Here is a 17,951-nt window from a genome sequence, read left to right on the forward strand (position 1 = left end):
AGATGTCAAACAGGTACCATGTTGCACAACCAGATTATAACCTTGGCCTTGGCATTTCAACTGCCATGCTCATGCTCCCAAGTCACCAAGATCTTTCATATGTACTAACCACCAGAAAGATAACAAGAGGTAACTTTCTAGGATTAAAAGTCCATTCAACATGAAGTAATTCATGACTGAATAATTCAGTGCTGACTGCTTCTCATCCCACTTGCCTTGGGTAGCTGTGGATGAGGAATTATGATGTGGTCCTCACTTTCACTAAGTGAAATATCAGGATCTGGTAACCTATAATAAGTCAGTGATGCTGAAAGGAAAATATTTCAAAAAATATTTGCTCTCCCAACCTGGGTCCCATGTTTAGTGGACTACAAACTAATGGCCACCAGACACAGTCCCAGGAAGAACAATTACGATTATTCACATGTACAACTCTGGCAGACTAGGCTAGTGTAAAGACTTATACAGAGGGTACTTTGAAAAGTTCATGGAAAATAGAATGCAAAGATGGTCATTTTGATGCACAATATATTTAAAGCCATGCATGTCTTCTTCATAATGTGCATATTCTATGAGCTCTTCTCACGATCTGTCTCACATCAATTTGCTAGGGAGTTTTGAAAATTTCACTGGCAGATTCTGGAAAGTTTTATTGGTCTTTCTGAAGTAAGAAATGGTCAATTGACTTGTAAGAGACCCCATAGAGGCTGGATTTTGTCAACTGTATTCTTGGGAGGCTCTGCTTTAGTCAGATACAAGAGGTCCAGTCAAGATTTCTTTTTATGTCTTCTGTCAATCCAGTGTTTCATCTACACATAAGCTTTCCAAGTGCCACAGTTGAACTCCCACGACTAACACTAAGCTTCCAGGGCCACACCATCTCATTTCACTATGCCCTCTCTTTCCAAGACTCCCATGAAATAGTAAATGGTGCACACATTCTCATGCCGTCTGCCCTCACCACCCCATAATCCTCAAGTTTAGGGAGTACACTTGTCATCGTCACTTTGTATCCCAGCATCCTCCATGGTGCCTGGTACCAGATACTCAAACACCATGCAGAAAGGAAGGAAGGAATGCAAATACTTACGACGGTATAAATACGGTTTCCTTCAATTCTCCAAGGCCCAGCTGTCCTTCAGAACCTGCTCCCCATGCGAAGACCCCTCCTTTGTGACAGACTGCCAGAGAGTGCTCCTTCCCACAGCTCACCGAATCAACGTGTAGAGTCTCCAATGCCTGGATTTGTTCTTTGCAAACAAAAGCAAAACAGAACAACATTCCCCACCCACTGCCACAGTAGATTGTTAATTTAGCTACAAGTTAGACAGTACTTTCCTTCCAAAACCTGAGTCACCCAGATTCCTTGTCTCCTCCAGGAAGCTTGTCAATTCAGGCCCAACAGTCAAGTCAAATTTCAGTATTTGGAAAAAGCACACGCATGTTACACTCTCTTCACTGGTAATCCAATCAGAAACTGCCAATTAGCTTCTAACTAGAGACTTTGTAATTGAACCTATCAAATAATCTCAACCTCTTGTGTCCTCAGGCATTTCATACAAGTTTTCCCTTTCCATCCTTTCTCCCCTTTTGGTGGAGGTCAGCTTGTAAGGTGTAGTGTGGCCCAATCAAGCCCTGCCAAGTGTGCTAATAAACTCTTTAGAATGTTCAAGTACTGGAGTTGACCTTGTACCAGCTGTGATTTAAAAGGACAGGCATCATGGAAGCAGGGCATCTCTATGGACTTAGAGGCTGGGCCACATGTTTCTTTATGCTGGTAGAAGCAAAATCCAGAGAAGGCAGTGTCCTTTGCTTGGGAGGAAGCTGGCACCATGTCTGCCTCACAGGTGTGACAGGCAGATGTCAGACGCTCTTATAAAGAGTGAAGAAGTATGCATTTTCAGGGTCAAGGAATGTGCCTGCACTATTTTTTATGGTTTTATAACACTTATAGACTCTGATTTTGGTTTGATTTTCATGGTTTTATCCTGTTTAGCTACTTACTTTCATGCAGTTTTAAAGGCAGACAGACCTTTCCTCTGTGGTTTATTCCCCAGATGCCTAGAGCATCCCGGGGCTGGGTCAAGTGGAAACCCAGAACCGAGGACTTCAACCAAGTCTCCCACATGGGTAGCAGGAGCCCAGGTTAGCTGAACCATCACCTGCTGTCTCTGAGAGGATGCTTAAGCAGAAAGCTGGGGTTGGAAGCAGAGGTAGTATTCAAACCCAGGCACTTCAAAATGGCACCCAGACATCCCTAGCAGGGTCTTAAGTGTTCCAAGCACCTGTTTGACTATTTCCCTTTAATCTATGCAATGTCAAAGTCTTCTTCAAAGGTCCCTACACTCCCAAGAGTAGAACCTGACACAGCCTTCCAGGAGAACAATCAGCAAGCAAATGTTTTGCTGTCATTTCCACATGGCAGGGATCAAGATATGCACCTGAAGACAGGCCACTTAGATATGGGGATTATTCTGAGCTCAAGACAATTGGGACTCAATGGGAGGAAGGGTTCTCTGTCCTGTAGCATCATCTTAAACTCAGGTTTTAATATCTCTTTGAGGAAGGTGCCTCCTCTTTTCTGTGTCAGGAAGAGAACATCTTTTGCCCAAGACAAGAAAGCAGCAGCAAGATGAGCTTACATAAACAACCCTTACAACACAACCTTTATATCTAGTAGGTTCTCCCATGGATTTCTTACTCATTTATCATCATCCCTGGATGCCTAGACCCCTCTTTCCTCTGTTAAACACTTACGCACCTGAATCTAAGCACCCCATTGGGTTTCACTCATTTGTTGTGAATTTCCAGTCTGGAAACCCCCTCCTTGTACCCAGCAAAACACTAATAAAACTGTGTGCTTTACTTTCTGTTCATCTATCTTTTATTGGTTGATTCACAGGCCTTAGACACAGAACCTAAGAAGAGTAGGTTCTTCTTCCACACACCTCGTGAAATTACTTTAAGTTAAATTTTTAAAATTAGCCAAATGTTTGCCTACATGAATGCACTTCAGTCTTATTTACAAAAGTCTCCAGTGAGGAATGACTTAATTTTCACAAATAGAAACACTATGATGCGTAGGTTAAGCTGCTGCTTTTAATGCTGACATCCCAGATCAGAGCCGTCAGTTCAAGTTTGGGCTATTCCACGTTACCCAGTTCCTTGCTAATGTGCTTGGGGAAGCAGGAGAGAACCGCCCAAGTATTTGGGTCCCAGTTCCCCATATGGCAGACAAGAATGGGATTCTGGGCTCTTGATCCGAGCTTTAGATCTTTGTGGCCATTTGGGCTCTAAGTCAGGAATGGCAAGATCATTCTAGCTCTATCCTCTGTCTCTGCCGCTCAGCCCTTTAAATATAATTTAAAATAACATAAAAAATTAAATTGTGCTGTTAGAGCCTGACATTTATATGAAAACTTAAAATACGTTTTTGCAAAAATTCCATTATAAAATAGCATGTCTGTGAAATTACATTTGCTGAGAATATAACTTGCTGCATGTACCAAACTGTTACGATGACACCACTGTCAAGTTTCAGTACAGAGGCAGGTTACAGTTAGAAAGACCTTCAACATCCAAAGACAACGTCCAAATGCTGGGCGTTGCTTCGATGCTGAAGGTAGGGGCTATTTCTGTCTTTCTCGTTCCTACAATAATCGGTGTTTGGGAAAAAAAAAATACTATATCTACGTGCGTTCAGAAAGATGACTACTGAGGTAGTCAGTCGCAGGTGCTCTGGCTCTGTCGGAGGAAGAGCTCGCCTCCTCCAGCTCGCCCTGCCGGCCGAAGGAGCCAGGTCCCAATCAGTTTACCTTCTCAGGGTAGCTTGAAGAGGAAACGGAAACCGAAACAAATATGTTATCAGAGTCGCTTTGAAGAGGAAACGGAAACCGAACAAAAAAAAAGTTCTCAGGGTCGCTTGAAGAGGAAACGGAAACCGAAACAAATACGAGGCACGGGCAGAAACGAAAGTGAAGACCTCACCCTCGCAGCTTGCTCGGAGCATCCTAGCCAAACTCCGCAGCGCCCCCGCACACCTGCGGTCCCAGCACTCTTCAGCTCCATCCATAGCGCCCTCGCCCCCAACACCCGAAGCCTGGGGGCTCACCTGGCTGCTTGGCGTGCTCGACACCTTTCCTGCCCAACTGGCCCCGGCCGTTGTCTCCGCAGGACCACACGGTGCCGTCGGTCAGCAGCAGCAAGGAGTGGCGCTCCCCACTGGCCGCCAGGCACAGCCTGGAGCCTCTCACCACTTGCCGCTGAGGCTGCTCTCCCGCGCCCCAGCAGAAGTACATCCCCGGCGCGCTCGCAGATGCCCGAGGATCCCGGTGCGCAGGTTTACTGGAAATCTGGAGGTTGCGTGCCGGGGAACTCTCTCTGGACTCCATCTAGCTTCTAACCAGCTCCAGAGCACAGAACCTCACCAGTCACTGGATGACCCTGCCCAGCTCTACGTGCTCAAATGCAGATAGGACTGGAGGGGCGGAGCGCCAGCGTTTCCATCCCCAACTAACCAAGTCACTCCGGAGCTGTGCCGCTTCGGGGGAAACAACCCAACAAATCAGTGGCTCAACTGCGTCTTGTATGAGAAATGGGTAACCGAACCTGGCCTTGGCTTAACCCATGCTGGCCACAGCATCCTATATCCCAAAGCTGGTAGGCATACCCGGCTGCACTTCAGATCCAGCTCCATGCTCCTGCCTCTGGGAAAGCAGCAGGAGGTAGGCCAAGAGACCAAAGAGATCTGGCTCTTTCTGCCTTTAGCCTGATTCAGCTCTGATCTTTCAGGCCATTTGGGAAGTGAACCAGCAGCTGCGGAAGCTCCCACTCCTTCTGCCTCCCCATCTCCCTCCCTTCCTCTTTGCTGTCTCCCTTTATTCTTCTACTCCTTTTCCCTCTCTCCCTCTTTCCTTTTCTCCAGCTCCTTCTCCCTGCTTCTCTTCCTCTCTCCTCCTTTCCCCCTCTCCTCTCTCTCTGCCTTTCAAATAAATCTTTAAAAAAAAAAGGGGGGGGTGTAACAGAGGAAGGAGGTCTCAGAAAAGCACTCTGATTAGAAAAAAGGCAAGAGAAATTGGGCAGTGAGACAGCAAATCAAATCAGTTAAAATGATTCAAACATTACTATTTAATGACTTAGAACAATGCCTATTAGGGCTAATAAAAGTCTCTGAGCATGAAACACGTAGGTTGAAAGAAAATCAAATCCTCACGATATATTTACTTCCTTCTGGAGTAGACAGAACATAAACAGATGAATATACAGTATTAATAGCAGATGGCAACAAGAAGAAAAAGTTTTAGAAAAACAGCTGTTAGAGGTAGAAGGATTTGATACCTTTGAGAAGCTGTCATGGAAGATTTCTCAGATGAAGTCATTTGAGCAGAGAGCTAGGGGAACACAGGAATCTCTAACAGCAATTTCACTTTATACTACCATAATGTTCTATTTCTGATTAATAATATTATCTATCAATTATTGATTGATTGATAAGGCCAAACACATAGGAAGAACTCCCATTCACTGCTTCACTCCCCAAATGGCTGGGTGGGGTTAGGACAGAGCTGGCAATTCAATCTTGGTCTCCCAGCCCAGGGACCTAGTCCTTGAGCCATCCCTGCTGCCTTCCGGGTTTGTATGGGCAGGAAGGCTGCATTCAGGACCCAGAGCCAGAGAGCAAACCAGGTACCACATGTGGCACAAAGACGTCTCAGCTGCTATGTCAAACACTTGATTACTTTGAATCAAGGGAACTCTGAGAGCAGCAGGTGCTAGAAGAGGCTTTCCTCTGACATCCCCTTATCCCCTTCAAGTCCAGTCCCCCAGGGAGGAACACAGTGACCTCTAGAGCTTTCCCTGACCTTCTGTGAACTGGGTGGGTTTTCTCTGCACACCATTGTCCTCAACTCCAGCGCCATAGAGCATCACTTACAAACCTCCCTGGGCATTCTGCAGGCTAAACAGACTCTGCCCCAGGCCACCCGCATAGTGCCCCTACAGGTTGTTCACTGTGCCCCTCAAAACTGTCTCTTTACCCCATTCCCCTTTGGCACCTCAGTAAATTTATGTGGCTTTTTCCAAATTTCATTTCCATCAGTTTCATCCAGGGAGCCTTCAGAGGGTGTGAGGGAAAGTTTCCCTTTGTCCTCCATCTACTGGCTCCTCTCAGGCTTGCTTTATTCATTTATTAAATATTTATTTATTTTCTTTTTTTTTATTACAAAGTCAGATATACAGAGAGGAGGAGAGACAGAGAGGAAGATCTTCCGTCCGATGATTCATTCCCCAAGTGAGCCGCAACGGCCGGTGCTGCGCCGATCCGAAGCCTCCATGTCTCCCACGTGGGGTGGCAGGGTCCCAAGGCATTGGGCCGTCCTCGACTGCTTTCCCAGGCCACAAGCAGGGAGCTGGATGGGAAGTGGAGCTGCCGGGATTAGAACCGGCACCCATATGGGATCCTGGGGTGTTCAAGGCGAGGACTTTAGCTGTTAGGCCATGGTGCCGGGCCCAATATTTATTTATTTTCAAGAGAGAGTTACAGAAAGAGACACAAAGAGAGTTTCCATGTGATGGTTCCCTCCCCAAGTAGCCACACAACAGGTGGGGGCTGGGCCAGGCTGAAGCCAGGAAACCAAGAGCTCATCCAGGTCTCCTACATGGATGGCAGGAGCCCAGACACTTAAGCACTCTTCTGTTGCTTCTCACAGGCACACTAGTAGGAAGCTCGATGGAAATTTGCAATTGGGACTTGAACTGGCACCCATAAGGCAATGCCGGTGTTGCAGGCAATGACTTAGCTTGCTATGCCACAATATCAGCCCCCTCCTCTGCTTTAATCGCCAGTGTTCTGAGGTCAAAGTGCACACTTTGTGTTCCCAGCCCTTTCATCAGGTGGGAAATAGAGCACAGCCCATTAATAAGTTTAATTTCTATTAGGCTCCCATTGCCAAGCCAGTCACCTTCAGCAGATGGCCAGGAAAATTCTCTCAGTGTTTCTTCACAAATGGGCAATATATTGGGATGGCCCAAGTACAATCTTTGGACCTTTCACTTACTCCTTAAAAGGAGAAATGGGAGGGCCCAGAGCGGAAGCCTGGCAGATGAAGTCCTCACCTTATACATGCCAAGATCTCATATGGGTGCTGGTTTGTGTCCCAGTGGCCCCTCTTCCCAGCCAGCCTGTGGCCTGGGAAAGCAGTCCAGGACGGCCCAAAGCCTTGGGGCCCTGCACCCGCGTGGGAGACCCGGAAGAGTCCCTGAGCTCCTGGCTTTGGGTCGGCACAGCTCTGGCCATTGTAGCCTCTTGGGGAGTGAATCAGCAGACGGAAGAGCTTCCTCTCTGCCTCTCCTCCTCTCTGTATATCTGACTTTGCAATAAATAAATAAATCTTTAAAAAAAAATTTTTTTTAAAGAAGTGGGAATTCTCAAATATACCTCTAGGTGGCACTGTAAGTCTATTTGAGCTCAACTGTAAAACCCATGTATTTTTTTTTTATTATTGATAGACTAATGGTTGATACTTTTAAAATATAGCTGTAATTATCTATATGATTTTTTTGCGACTTTATTCCCCATTTCCTTTGTGTTATCCTGAGATTTACTTAGCATCAATATAAAACACTACATTCATATGTTTTTCTCTTACCATATTGTTATTGTTAACACTGCATGTATCTGAGTTTGCCAGCAATCTCACAGTTCCAGAAAATAGACTTGAGTGGTAGCTGCTTGGCCTGGCAGGTAAAAGGCTCCCTGTGATGTCTGCCCCTCACCCAAGTGCCTGGCTGGAGTCCTGGCTGAGCTCCTGATATCAGCTTCCCCCTAAGGCATGCAGTAAGCAGTTGGGTGGGGGTGGCGGGCAGGGGAAGGCTCAATGGGTGGGTCCCATAGGAGACCTGGATTGAGTTCTTAGTTTCTGGGTTGAGGCTGACCCAGACCTGGATAAATTAGCAGATGGACACACCTTCTGTCACTGTATTTCTCAAATAAATAAATAAAAATTTATTTTAAAAAAAAATAAAGAAAATGGGCTTGAACATGAAGGAAAGGAAAAAAAAAAAAGGTTTCAGAGGAATCCCAGAAATGATTTCCACTTAAACCAGGGTCCTTTGAGATGCATCTATAAAACACTGTTTAACTTAACTAATTAACCTATGTTAGGGAATGGAATTTTCTGTGCATATGGAGGTTAGGTATACCTGCATAAAACAGACTGAAAATAACAATGCTATAACAAACTCCAGTTTATTTTACTCCAAGGTGAGCAGCCAAGAGCTTATTGGCATTTTTTTTTTCAGAGGCTTAAGTGTTTCCTTTCCTGGTCATTTGAGAGCCCAGTGCTCATCCTCCAGGGTTCCTGACAGTAGAGTAAAACTTGCCCAACTTTTCTCCCAGGAAGTGAAAGAAGGCATGAGACTACTGTCGCTGAAATCCTGTGCAGCTGCTCTGTACGCACCAGCGTCTCCAGACCTTCTGCATATGGCCACAGCAGCTGCAGATGTCAGAAAATGTTTTAGCTAAGAACATTACAATTCCAAATAAAATTGGATTTTTTATTGTCAAGGAAGGAGAAGGAAGGCGGGGGGAAATATTAGTGGCAATGGGCACTCACTCCACAACCTCCCAGCCAGCAATTTGAGAAAGTGTTTAGGGCCCGGTACAGTAACCTAGTGGCTGAAGTCCTCTCATATGGGCGCCGGTTCTAATCCTGGCAGCCCTGCTTCCCATCCAGCTCCCTGCTTGTGGCCTGGGAAAGTGGTCGAGGACAGCTCAAAGCCTTGGGACCCTGCACCCATGTGGGAGACCCAGAAGAAGCTCCTGGCCCCTGGCTTCGGACCAGCACAGCTCCAGCCATTGTGGTCTCTTGGGGAGTGAATTAGTGGATGGAAGATCTTCTTCTCTGTCTCTCCTCCTCTTTGTATATGTGACTTTGCAATAAAAATAAATAAATATTTAAAAAAAGAAAGAAAAGGTGTTTGGTCTAAACACATGTGGCAGGAAGGGTCAGCTCCACAGGGGTGCGGCCCGGTCAGCTGGGAGCATGGCACCCTTGTTCCAGTGCCCCCATCCATTTCCTGCTTGATTTAATGCTCCACTATGGCTGTGTTGAAAGTATTAATAATTTTATCCTTGAACCTGTGTCTTGTAAATGATGTCTGACAGAACACTAGCACATGCATGTGAATAGAGGAGACATGGTTTATCTGCTGGGAGAAGCTTGGTGGCAAGGCAGACTCTGGGATACAAGGGATGATGGCTCAGCAACTGGGTTTCGGCCACCCATGTGGGAGACTCTGAGTTCCCAGCATTCTGTTTTGGCCCAGTCCTGCTTGACCACTGTAGGCATTTGGGGAGTGAACCTTCTCCCTCTCTGCTGTCCTACTCTCTCTTCTCTCTGTTTCTCAAAGTAAAGAAAGAAAAAACAGGGTAACCATAACTCTTTTGTTTTAGTTTACTACTAAACTGAAAGCAGAGAGTCTTGGTAGAATCAGGCTATCAAAATGTGAAATAGGGACTTGGGGCAACATGTGGCATAGTGGGTAAAGCCAGGGCCTGATACCAGCATCCCATATGTGCCCTGGGGTTTGGGTCCTTATGGCTCCATTTCTGTTCCAGCTCCCAGTGTGCTGCCTGGAAGAGCAGCTGAGGATGGCTCTGATTGTTGGCAATCTGTATCCAAGTGGGAGGTCTGGATGAAGTTCCTGGATCCTGACAACAACCTGGGCCAGCCCCAGCTCTTCTAACCATTTGGGGAGGGAACTAGAAGATGGAAGATGTGTGTGTGTGTGTGTGTGTGTGTGTCTCCCATCTCTCTGACTGTAACTCTGCCTTTGAAATAAATAAATAAATAAATAAATAAATAAATAAATAAACAAATAAACAAATATTTTGAAAAATTGAAATAGGGACCGGTGCTTGGCCTAGTGGTCAAATGTTAACTAGTAAACGCATGTACTGTATGATAGTGTCTGGGTTTGATTCTCAGCTCCAGCTCTAACTTTAGTTTCCTGCTAGTGTAGATTAGAGAGGCAATTGTGATGGGTCAAATAATCGGGCTTCTGCTACCCACTCAAGAGACGTGACTTAAGTTCTCAGCTTCTGTATTTAGCCCAGCTCAGACCACTGTAGGCATTTTGAGAGTTAAGCAGGGAATGGGCACCATCTGTTGGTCTCTCTCTCTCTCCCTCTCTCTCCCCATACCTCTAAAATGAAAAAAATACATCTTTTAAAAAGGCTGGACATTTGATCTAGTGGCGGCAAAGACATCCACTAAGGTGCCTAGCTCTGATCCTGGCTAAGGCAGATCCTGAGAGGCCACAGTGACAGCTCTCACTTGGTTGTGTTATTGCCATCCTGGTGGAAGACCTGGATTCAGATTCCAACTCTTGGCTTCAGCCTGTTCCATCTTCAGCCATTCTGGCATTTAAGATAAAAAGCAGAGGGTGGAGTTCTTCTGTGTCTTTGCCTCTTAAATTGGGGGCTGGGGGTGGGATGGAGGAGGTGGGGGAGGAACAAAGTGCTACATATTTAAGAGATGAAACAGTTGAATGAGTTTTGTGGGCTGTTTCTTCCCACTGTTTTGATAATGAAATAGGCATGCACATAGGAGCTATTGAGTATGAGATACATTATTTCAACGACACCATATATGAATGAAATACTGTTATACTTGCACTTCAAACGCATGTAAAGGCTAGCGTGCTGGTGCATGGGGATAAGCTGCCAGAGTGCCAGTTCAAGTCCCAGCTATTCCACCTCCAATCCAGCTTCCTGCTAATGAACACAGGAAGGCAACCAAAGAAGGCTCAAGTACTTGGATCCCTGCCACCCTTGTAGGAGTGAAGTTTCTGACTCCTGGCTTTAGCTTGGCCAACATCTGGCTATTGTGCTGTTACCGTTATCATCTTTGTGTGTGTGTGTGTGTGTGTTTCCTTGTCTCTCTGTCATTGCCTTTCAAATAAATGCACCTTTAAAAACAACAACAATAGCAACTGGTGGAGGGGAGGGAAATTAGCTTTCTACCCTTCATGACTTGGCTAGGACTTTCTGCAAAAAGAGGTTAATGAGAGACAAACAGAAGTCTAATAACTTATGCTTCCTGAATACATAGGAAGTAGCCCATCAAACTGAGTAGATCTGAAACAGTTGTATTAGACTTCAGGCTTCAATACTAGGCTTTCTGAATTAAAAAAAAAAAAAAAGTGAGGAAGAGGGAAAGGCTTCCTTATGATGAGATGCCTAGAAAGGAAGATTTGCAATACAGAGTTAAGTAGATGGAGAGTCCCTGATGATGTAACTGTCCCTCACCTCTTGTTGCACAGGGAGTTCCCTTCAAAAATACACCCTTCCTTTCTAAGTTTCCTGTATAAGTTTCCCTCACAAAAGGGCAACCCCTGGCCTTGATTTCATAGATATTCTGTGACTACAGTTTGGTTAGATAACCAATTCAAAATACTCCTTTTGTCAGAGAGCCCTATCTAAAACCATGGATTCAGTCCTTTGCAGTCCTGTGTTGGAGTGGTGTGTCTGAGCCCTATCAATGGCATTGCACAATGTAAAGATGGTGAAAGTTGTTGCAATCAAAATGTCAACCTTATCACAAAGTAAATTAATATGTAAAGCTGGCAGGTTACAAAAGAAGGGTTCTTATACATGGTTGCCTCATTGTACTTGCATTAAGAATCTGCTGAAACAGCAGAGAGGCCACCACAAACGTATCCAGACAGAATTGCCTGGAATCATGGTGCCCTGCCTAATGTGGCCAAGGGTCGTTGTTTTCAAATACCTGATGTACTCTTCCATTTTGTCTTCAAAAACTTCTCTTCCCTTTGAACATGTCCATAGTTGACTTAGGCACATGAATTCCCATTGCAGTACTCTGCTATTCCTAAAGAAATATCAGTATTTGTGAGAGATTCTCTCTGATGGTTTTTGACAAGAGGAATAGTAAAATTCATAATAATTTTAAATTTAATTTTATTAGAGCAACATCAAGCAGCAAATAGGATACTATGACAAATTGATAAATTGCAGAAGAAAAGTAAAACACTTTTCATTTCAGTATCTTTAATTGTACTTTCCCTCTGCTTTTGGAACTAGATACAAACATCCTACTTTTCACAAGAAAGCCCAAGAGTTTATAGTTAAGTTAAACACATGGATAGCCTTGACTGCAATGAAACCTGGAAGACTGGCAGAGTCGTTTGATGGATACAAGCTCAAGTCATCACCAGAGCCATGTGCTTGGAGGAACAGTTACGGTGCCAGTTTATGGAAACTCACAAGAGTTTAATCTTTAGGATTCACTTAAATTAACTCAGATGATCAACTGTCTGGACTTTAGGATGCTCTGAAAGGGACACTGGACCCCAGAAGTCATTGCAAAGCCTTAAATTAAAACAAGATCTTAGTGTTCCAATTTTATTAAAGCTATTTTTTTCTTGGAACTTATTTTTTAAAAATATTTTTTATTTTTATTGGAAGATAAGATTTATAGAGAGGAAGATCTTCTGTCCACTGATTTACTCCCCAAATGATCACGATGGCCGGAGCTGAGCTGATCCAAAGCCAGGAGCTGGGAGCCTCCTTTGGGTCTCCCACATGGGTACAGGGTCTCAAGGCTGTCCTCAACTGCTTTCCTAGGCCACAAGCAGGAAGCTGGATGGGAAGTGATGCCACTGGGGTTAGAACCAGCACCCATATAGAATCCTGATGTGTGCAAGGTGAGGACTTTAGCTGTTAGGCCACCGTGCCAGGGCCTCTTGAAACTTATTTTAAACAATAAAGCACTGGGATGGTGTAAAATCTGTTCATAACATGGAGTCACTTTGGTTCAGGCTTGCATAAATTTGCTAGCCTGCTCTTTATGATTCTGTACAAGATGCTTTGTCAGTTTCCTGGTTTTTGGGCCAGATCACAAGGAGTAACATGTTCTGCCAGCAACCCTCTGTTCCAGGAACCAATATTGTACAATTTATTCACTCACAGTTCCTATGACTGCCTCTTGAGGCTGCTGGAGCTCACCCATTGTCTACCCATTGTTCCCATGGCAGCCTCCTGTGGTTGTCTATTTCACCTGGTTCCCATGCCTGTGTAACTCATTCTTTCTATAAAAACCCATCTAACTCTCACCTCAGGGTCACTCTCTGAAGGAAAGGAGAGCTGACTCTAGCCAGTTTGGGTCAATAAACTGCTGTTTAGTAGAACTGTCTGGGCTGCACTATTTGGGGAGAAGCTCAAGATGGATGCAATGGGTATTTGGAATAGCTGTTACGACACTGCTTGGGATCTCACACCCCATACTGGATGGTTTCAAGTGCCATCTCTTGTTGTGGGCTAAGGAGTAGATTAGCACTCGTGAAGCTGAGCACTACAGGGAATGGGCTTGGGGCTGAAAGCACCTGGTCTAATCCAACTCAGCTGTATCCAATATTCTGTTAATGAGGGTGTGGGGGAAAGAGTAAACAAGAAGTAGGTGAAAGGTCAAGAGAGGAGGCACTAAAGGCAGGCCTCCCAGAGAGGCTTGAGAGATTTCCACCATCACGGGTCTCCATGTCGGTGCTTCATCCCCAGATCCTCACTGTGTCCACCTTACTGGCTCAGCTGGCCGGAACAATCTCTGCTTTCTGCTAATGCACACTCTGGGAGGCCACAAGGGATGGTTCAAGTGTTTGGATCTCTACTACTTGTGTGAGATACCCAGATAGAGTTCCTGGCTATTGTTGGTATTTAGGGACTGAACCAGAAGATGGGAGATCTCTTTCCCTCCTCCTCTTTCCCTCCCTCCTTTCCTCTTTCTCTCTGCCTTTTAACCAAATGAAACAAACAACAAAAACAACATGGGGTCAGAATGGATGTGTATACCCATGATTTAAGAACAAAACAGTCTTTTAAGCTTATTGTCTGTGTTGAATTTATGGGACACACTCAGGAACCAGAGTTAGTATGAAGATCGATGACTCAGCAGACTTAGAGAGAGGCCTCAATGTTTTTTCCATTGTCTGACTAAAAGTAGATGATTCTCAGATTTGAGGACTACCATTGATTCCATCTTCTGGGCAAGATCCCTTTTATTAGAGACACCTGGGTTAAATCCACCAGGGACCTCCTCCCCAGGGGAGCTTTATCTCTGGGCATCAAGTAAACCTGACAAAAGATTAAAGAACACTTACACTTGTAAAACAAACATTATCTCTAATTTTGTTATCTTTGATTTGTTCTGGAGATCATTCCATTTGTCTTTCCTAAAGAAACTCATTTGTTTTTTCCATCTGAACCTTTTCTCTTTTTCTCTCTCCCACTAGATTAGATAGTCTAATCTCTCTCATCCACTAAAATAGACAGGTCTTTAAGTGAACCAGCTACTTTGGTTGAGTGCATACAATCACCCTTTTTTCTCCTTTTGAACTTCCTTTTGCCAATTAAATTTTCAAGCCTTCTGGCACTGAGTCTAAGAAGGTAGAAGAAAAATTGTTTTCTTCTTTCAACTATAACCAACTACAAAGTTATAGATACAAAATTAAGCTTAGAACTGTATTATTCTGTATAAAATAATATATTTCTAATGAAATATTTAACTGTAAGAAATTAGAAGCTGGTAATGGACACAAAGTAGGGCAGATGTTTACATATCATAATTACCACTAAAGGCATATTTAAATGACTCCCTCTGCCTTCATGTCTTCTGTTTCCTCCTTGTCACTGCCATTTCAACTGGATAAGTTATGTTGGAATTTGGTGGGTAGTTAGAAGATTGGGCACAAAATCCTAATCAGAATTGTTTTTCTTGGATTTTTTTTAAAATTATTTGTTGAGAGGCAGACAGATAAAGATAAATTGCCTAAAATTGGGATAAATACCCCAAACTGCCTGAAAGAGCTTGGGCTGAGCTAAGCTGAAGTGAGGATACTGGAACTCAATCCAGATCTCCCACGTGGTAGGGAGAGATCCAACTGCTATGCTCCAGAGTGCACACTAGCAGGAAGCTGGAATCAGGAGCAGAGGCAGGACTTCAACCCTGGTATTCTCCTGAGGAGTGGTTCAAATACCAGTCATGGAGACCGAGACCATCCCATCTTGGACCCAGCACTGCTTCCTGCTTCCCCTTTCCCACAGCTTGTGAAGTTGATGCAAGTCTGGATATCCACCCATCTGATGCAACCTGGTGCCTCACCTGAGAATCCCACTTCCTAATCTCTCCTGCTCCTCTCCCTAAGTCTCCACCCACCTACCTGTGGCTCAGATAATCTCAGTCACCACTCCCTGGTGCCAGCACACAGCCCACACAGCCCCTCCCTTCTCCTTCACCCATTCTCTTCCTTTCTCTTCTTAACTAGCTCTTCCCCAACCTCCTCCATCCCCTGCCCTGGCAGCCCTCAGCCTGCCACCATGGCAGGAGATGTATCCCTTCCAGTTTTCTCCCCCTCCATCCCTGCTCCCATTCCTACCCTGCTGGAATAAAGGATCTACTAAGCAACTTGCTGCATCTGGGATTTTGGCTTGCGGTAAACTAATCGTGAAAAGAGGACTTGGTGCGGTGGTGGCCTAGTGGCTAAAGTCCTCGCCTTGAATTTGTCAGGTTCCCATATGGGGATGCCAGTTCTAATCCCAGTGGTCCCACTTTTAATCCAGCTCCCTGACTGTGGCCTGGGAAAGCAGTCCAGGATGGGCCAAAGCCTTGCGACCCTGCACCCACGTGAGAGACCTGGAGGAAGTTCCTGGCTCCTGATTCAGATCAGCGCAGCACCAGCCATTGCAGTCACTTGGGGAATGAATCATCAGATGGAAGACCTTCCTCTCTGTCTCTCCTCCTCTCTGTATATCTGATTCTGTAATAAAAATAAATAAATCTTAAAAAAAATACACAGACTTTTTTAAAAAGGGGGACTTGGCTGTGGGAATTAGCTGTGCGTAACAACGCAAGCACTTTAAGAGCTTTAAGTGCATTTAAAACCTAACAATTTTGATATGGAACATGGGCATCCTGCTCAGTGTCTTAACTATGATGACTATTACCTGCCCCAGACAGCAATCTTTCCATGATCAATGCACTTTTGCTTTATATTTTTCCTTTTTAAATCCTTCTCTGCCTACAAAACCAATGTCCTCAACTCATTGGAAGACTTACCCAATTCTATGGAATGATGTATTATTTAATTCTAGAATAAAAACTTAAGTCAATTAAGAGCTTTCAATTCTTGTTATTTTTTACCTTTGATGGTTGTAAATGTAAAATACACACCAATTGCAGAGAAATTGAGGATTTGAAGAAGAGAAGGACTGTTGCTGAAATAAGCTTAGGCAGAGAAAAAACAGGGACACAGTAGAACTCAGCAGTCAACGGAGTGTCACTGTCAAAGGCAGTAGAAGTGCATTGTCAGTGGAGTCAGAAAAAGGAGTCTGAGCTTGCAGGGATGCTGCACTTTGGGTAAGTGTAGAGAAAGGGAAGAAGTTTCTAGAAGTGTGAGTGACAAGATCAAAAGCAGGTCAATACTGAGCCTGGTTTGTTAAGAGAACACTTGGGGAATCTGTGCTTCCACACATGGAGTGTGTGTCTGGGCTGGGGTGAGGGGAGAACAAGTTTCACTAAAGGCATGGGGCCTAAACATAAACAGGCTGCAAACTTGTCCTGGAAGTGACTCCCTGGAGTGCCTCACAACGGCCAGAGCAGCCACAGGTGGGATCTGGAGGTTCCCAGCCTGCAGGCCTCCTGCTTTTGTATAATCCATGAGCAGCGGAATGGTTTTATGTCAATAAATGATGAGAGGGGAAAGGTCTTAAAGAAGTGTACTATCTTCTGGCACCAGAAATGATATGAAACTCATATCTCAGTTTGTATAAAGTGTTGTTTTTTTTTTAAGCACAGCCACCCTTACTTGTTTTCTATGGCAGCTTCCATGCCATGCAGGCAGAGTTGTGACAAAAGTTGTCTAAGACATTCGCTCTCTGCCCTTTACCAAAACTGTTTATAGCACCCTGGTTTAGAGCAATGAGAAAGAAACAGGGAGGAGGCAGTTATACAAGCTAGAAGAAGGTGATTGGGGGACATACCTTGTGCATCAAGTTTAAAAAAAGAGAATAACCCCTGAAACTCAGTAATCAAATATTATTTTTCATATGGTATTTTTAAAAATCAAAATGAATGTAATAAAAGAATATCCATGAACAAAGTGAGAACATTTAAACAGGAGCTCATGAGCAGCAGTGCTCCACACCCTACGGGAGAGCACAGCAAAAGGAACATCCACGATTCTGGAAATCTCTTTGCTTCCTGCAATTCTGGTGAGAGGGAGAGTGTATCCCTTGCCTGATCCCAGGTTGTGCCAGGCTATTCTGTGAGTTTGTCACAAAGGTATACAGGAGGAAAAGCAATCATGGGGGGACGAAACTCTGCAGCAGAAGAAATGGAGACTTTGGAGTGGGTCTTACTTAGGTCTTAGATTGCAGCTATCTAAAGAAAAAATTCCACTCTCCTATCTTTTTTTTAAAAAAGATTTTATTTATTTTTATTAGAAAGTCAGATATACAGAGAGGAGGAGAGATGGAGAGGAAGATCTTCCGTCTGACGATTCACTCCCCAAGCGGCTGCAGTGGCTGGAGCTGAGCCAATCTGAAGCCAGGAACCAGGAGCTTCTTCTCGGTCTCCCACACGGGTGCAGAGTCCCAAAGCTTTGGGGCATCCTGGACTGCTTTCCCAGGTCACAAACAGGGAGCTGGATGGAAAGCAGGGCGGCTGGGATTAGAACCGGCGCCCATATGGGATCCCGGGAGTGTAAGGCAAGGACCTTAACCACTATGCTATCACACCAGGCCCCCACTCTCCTCTCAAAGCCACTTTGGCCTCCAGCCCCTGAACTCTGCAGCCCCATTCCTGAGTTTCATCTTCTTTCTTTTGTGTTTCCTGAGCAGCCTGGGCTCCTAAGATCCCTTCACAATGCCAGCCAGGCCTGCT

General features: G+C 44.8%; 1 protein-coding gene across 1 annotated transcript in view; it reads right to left on the reverse strand.

Moving 5' to 3' along the window:
* Positions 1–4,421, reverse strand: part of HERC6 (HECT and RLD domain containing E3 ubiquitin protein ligase family member 6) — a 49,567-nt gene extending 45,146 nt beyond the window's left edge. The window contains exons 1-2 of the mRNA XM_058666640.1: positions 4,112–4,421; positions 1,091–1,250 (exon numbers count right to left, since the gene is read on the reverse strand). Of these exons, the coding sequence (XP_058522623.1) occupies positions 1,091–1,250; positions 4,112–4,391 (440 nt within the window). The 5' untranslated portion in view covers positions 4,392–4,421. The remainder of the gene's footprint in view (positions 1–1,090; positions 1,251–4,111) is intronic.
* Positions 4,422–17,951: the final 13,530 nt, after the last annotated feature.

This window comes from Ochotona princeps, chromosome 7 (assembly GCF_030435755.1).
Source record: "Ochotona princeps isolate mOchPri1 chromosome 7, mOchPri1.hap1, whole genome shotgun sequence".
Classification (NCBI taxonomy): domain Eukaryota; kingdom Metazoa; phylum Chordata; class Mammalia; order Lagomorpha; family Ochotonidae; genus Ochotona; species Ochotona princeps.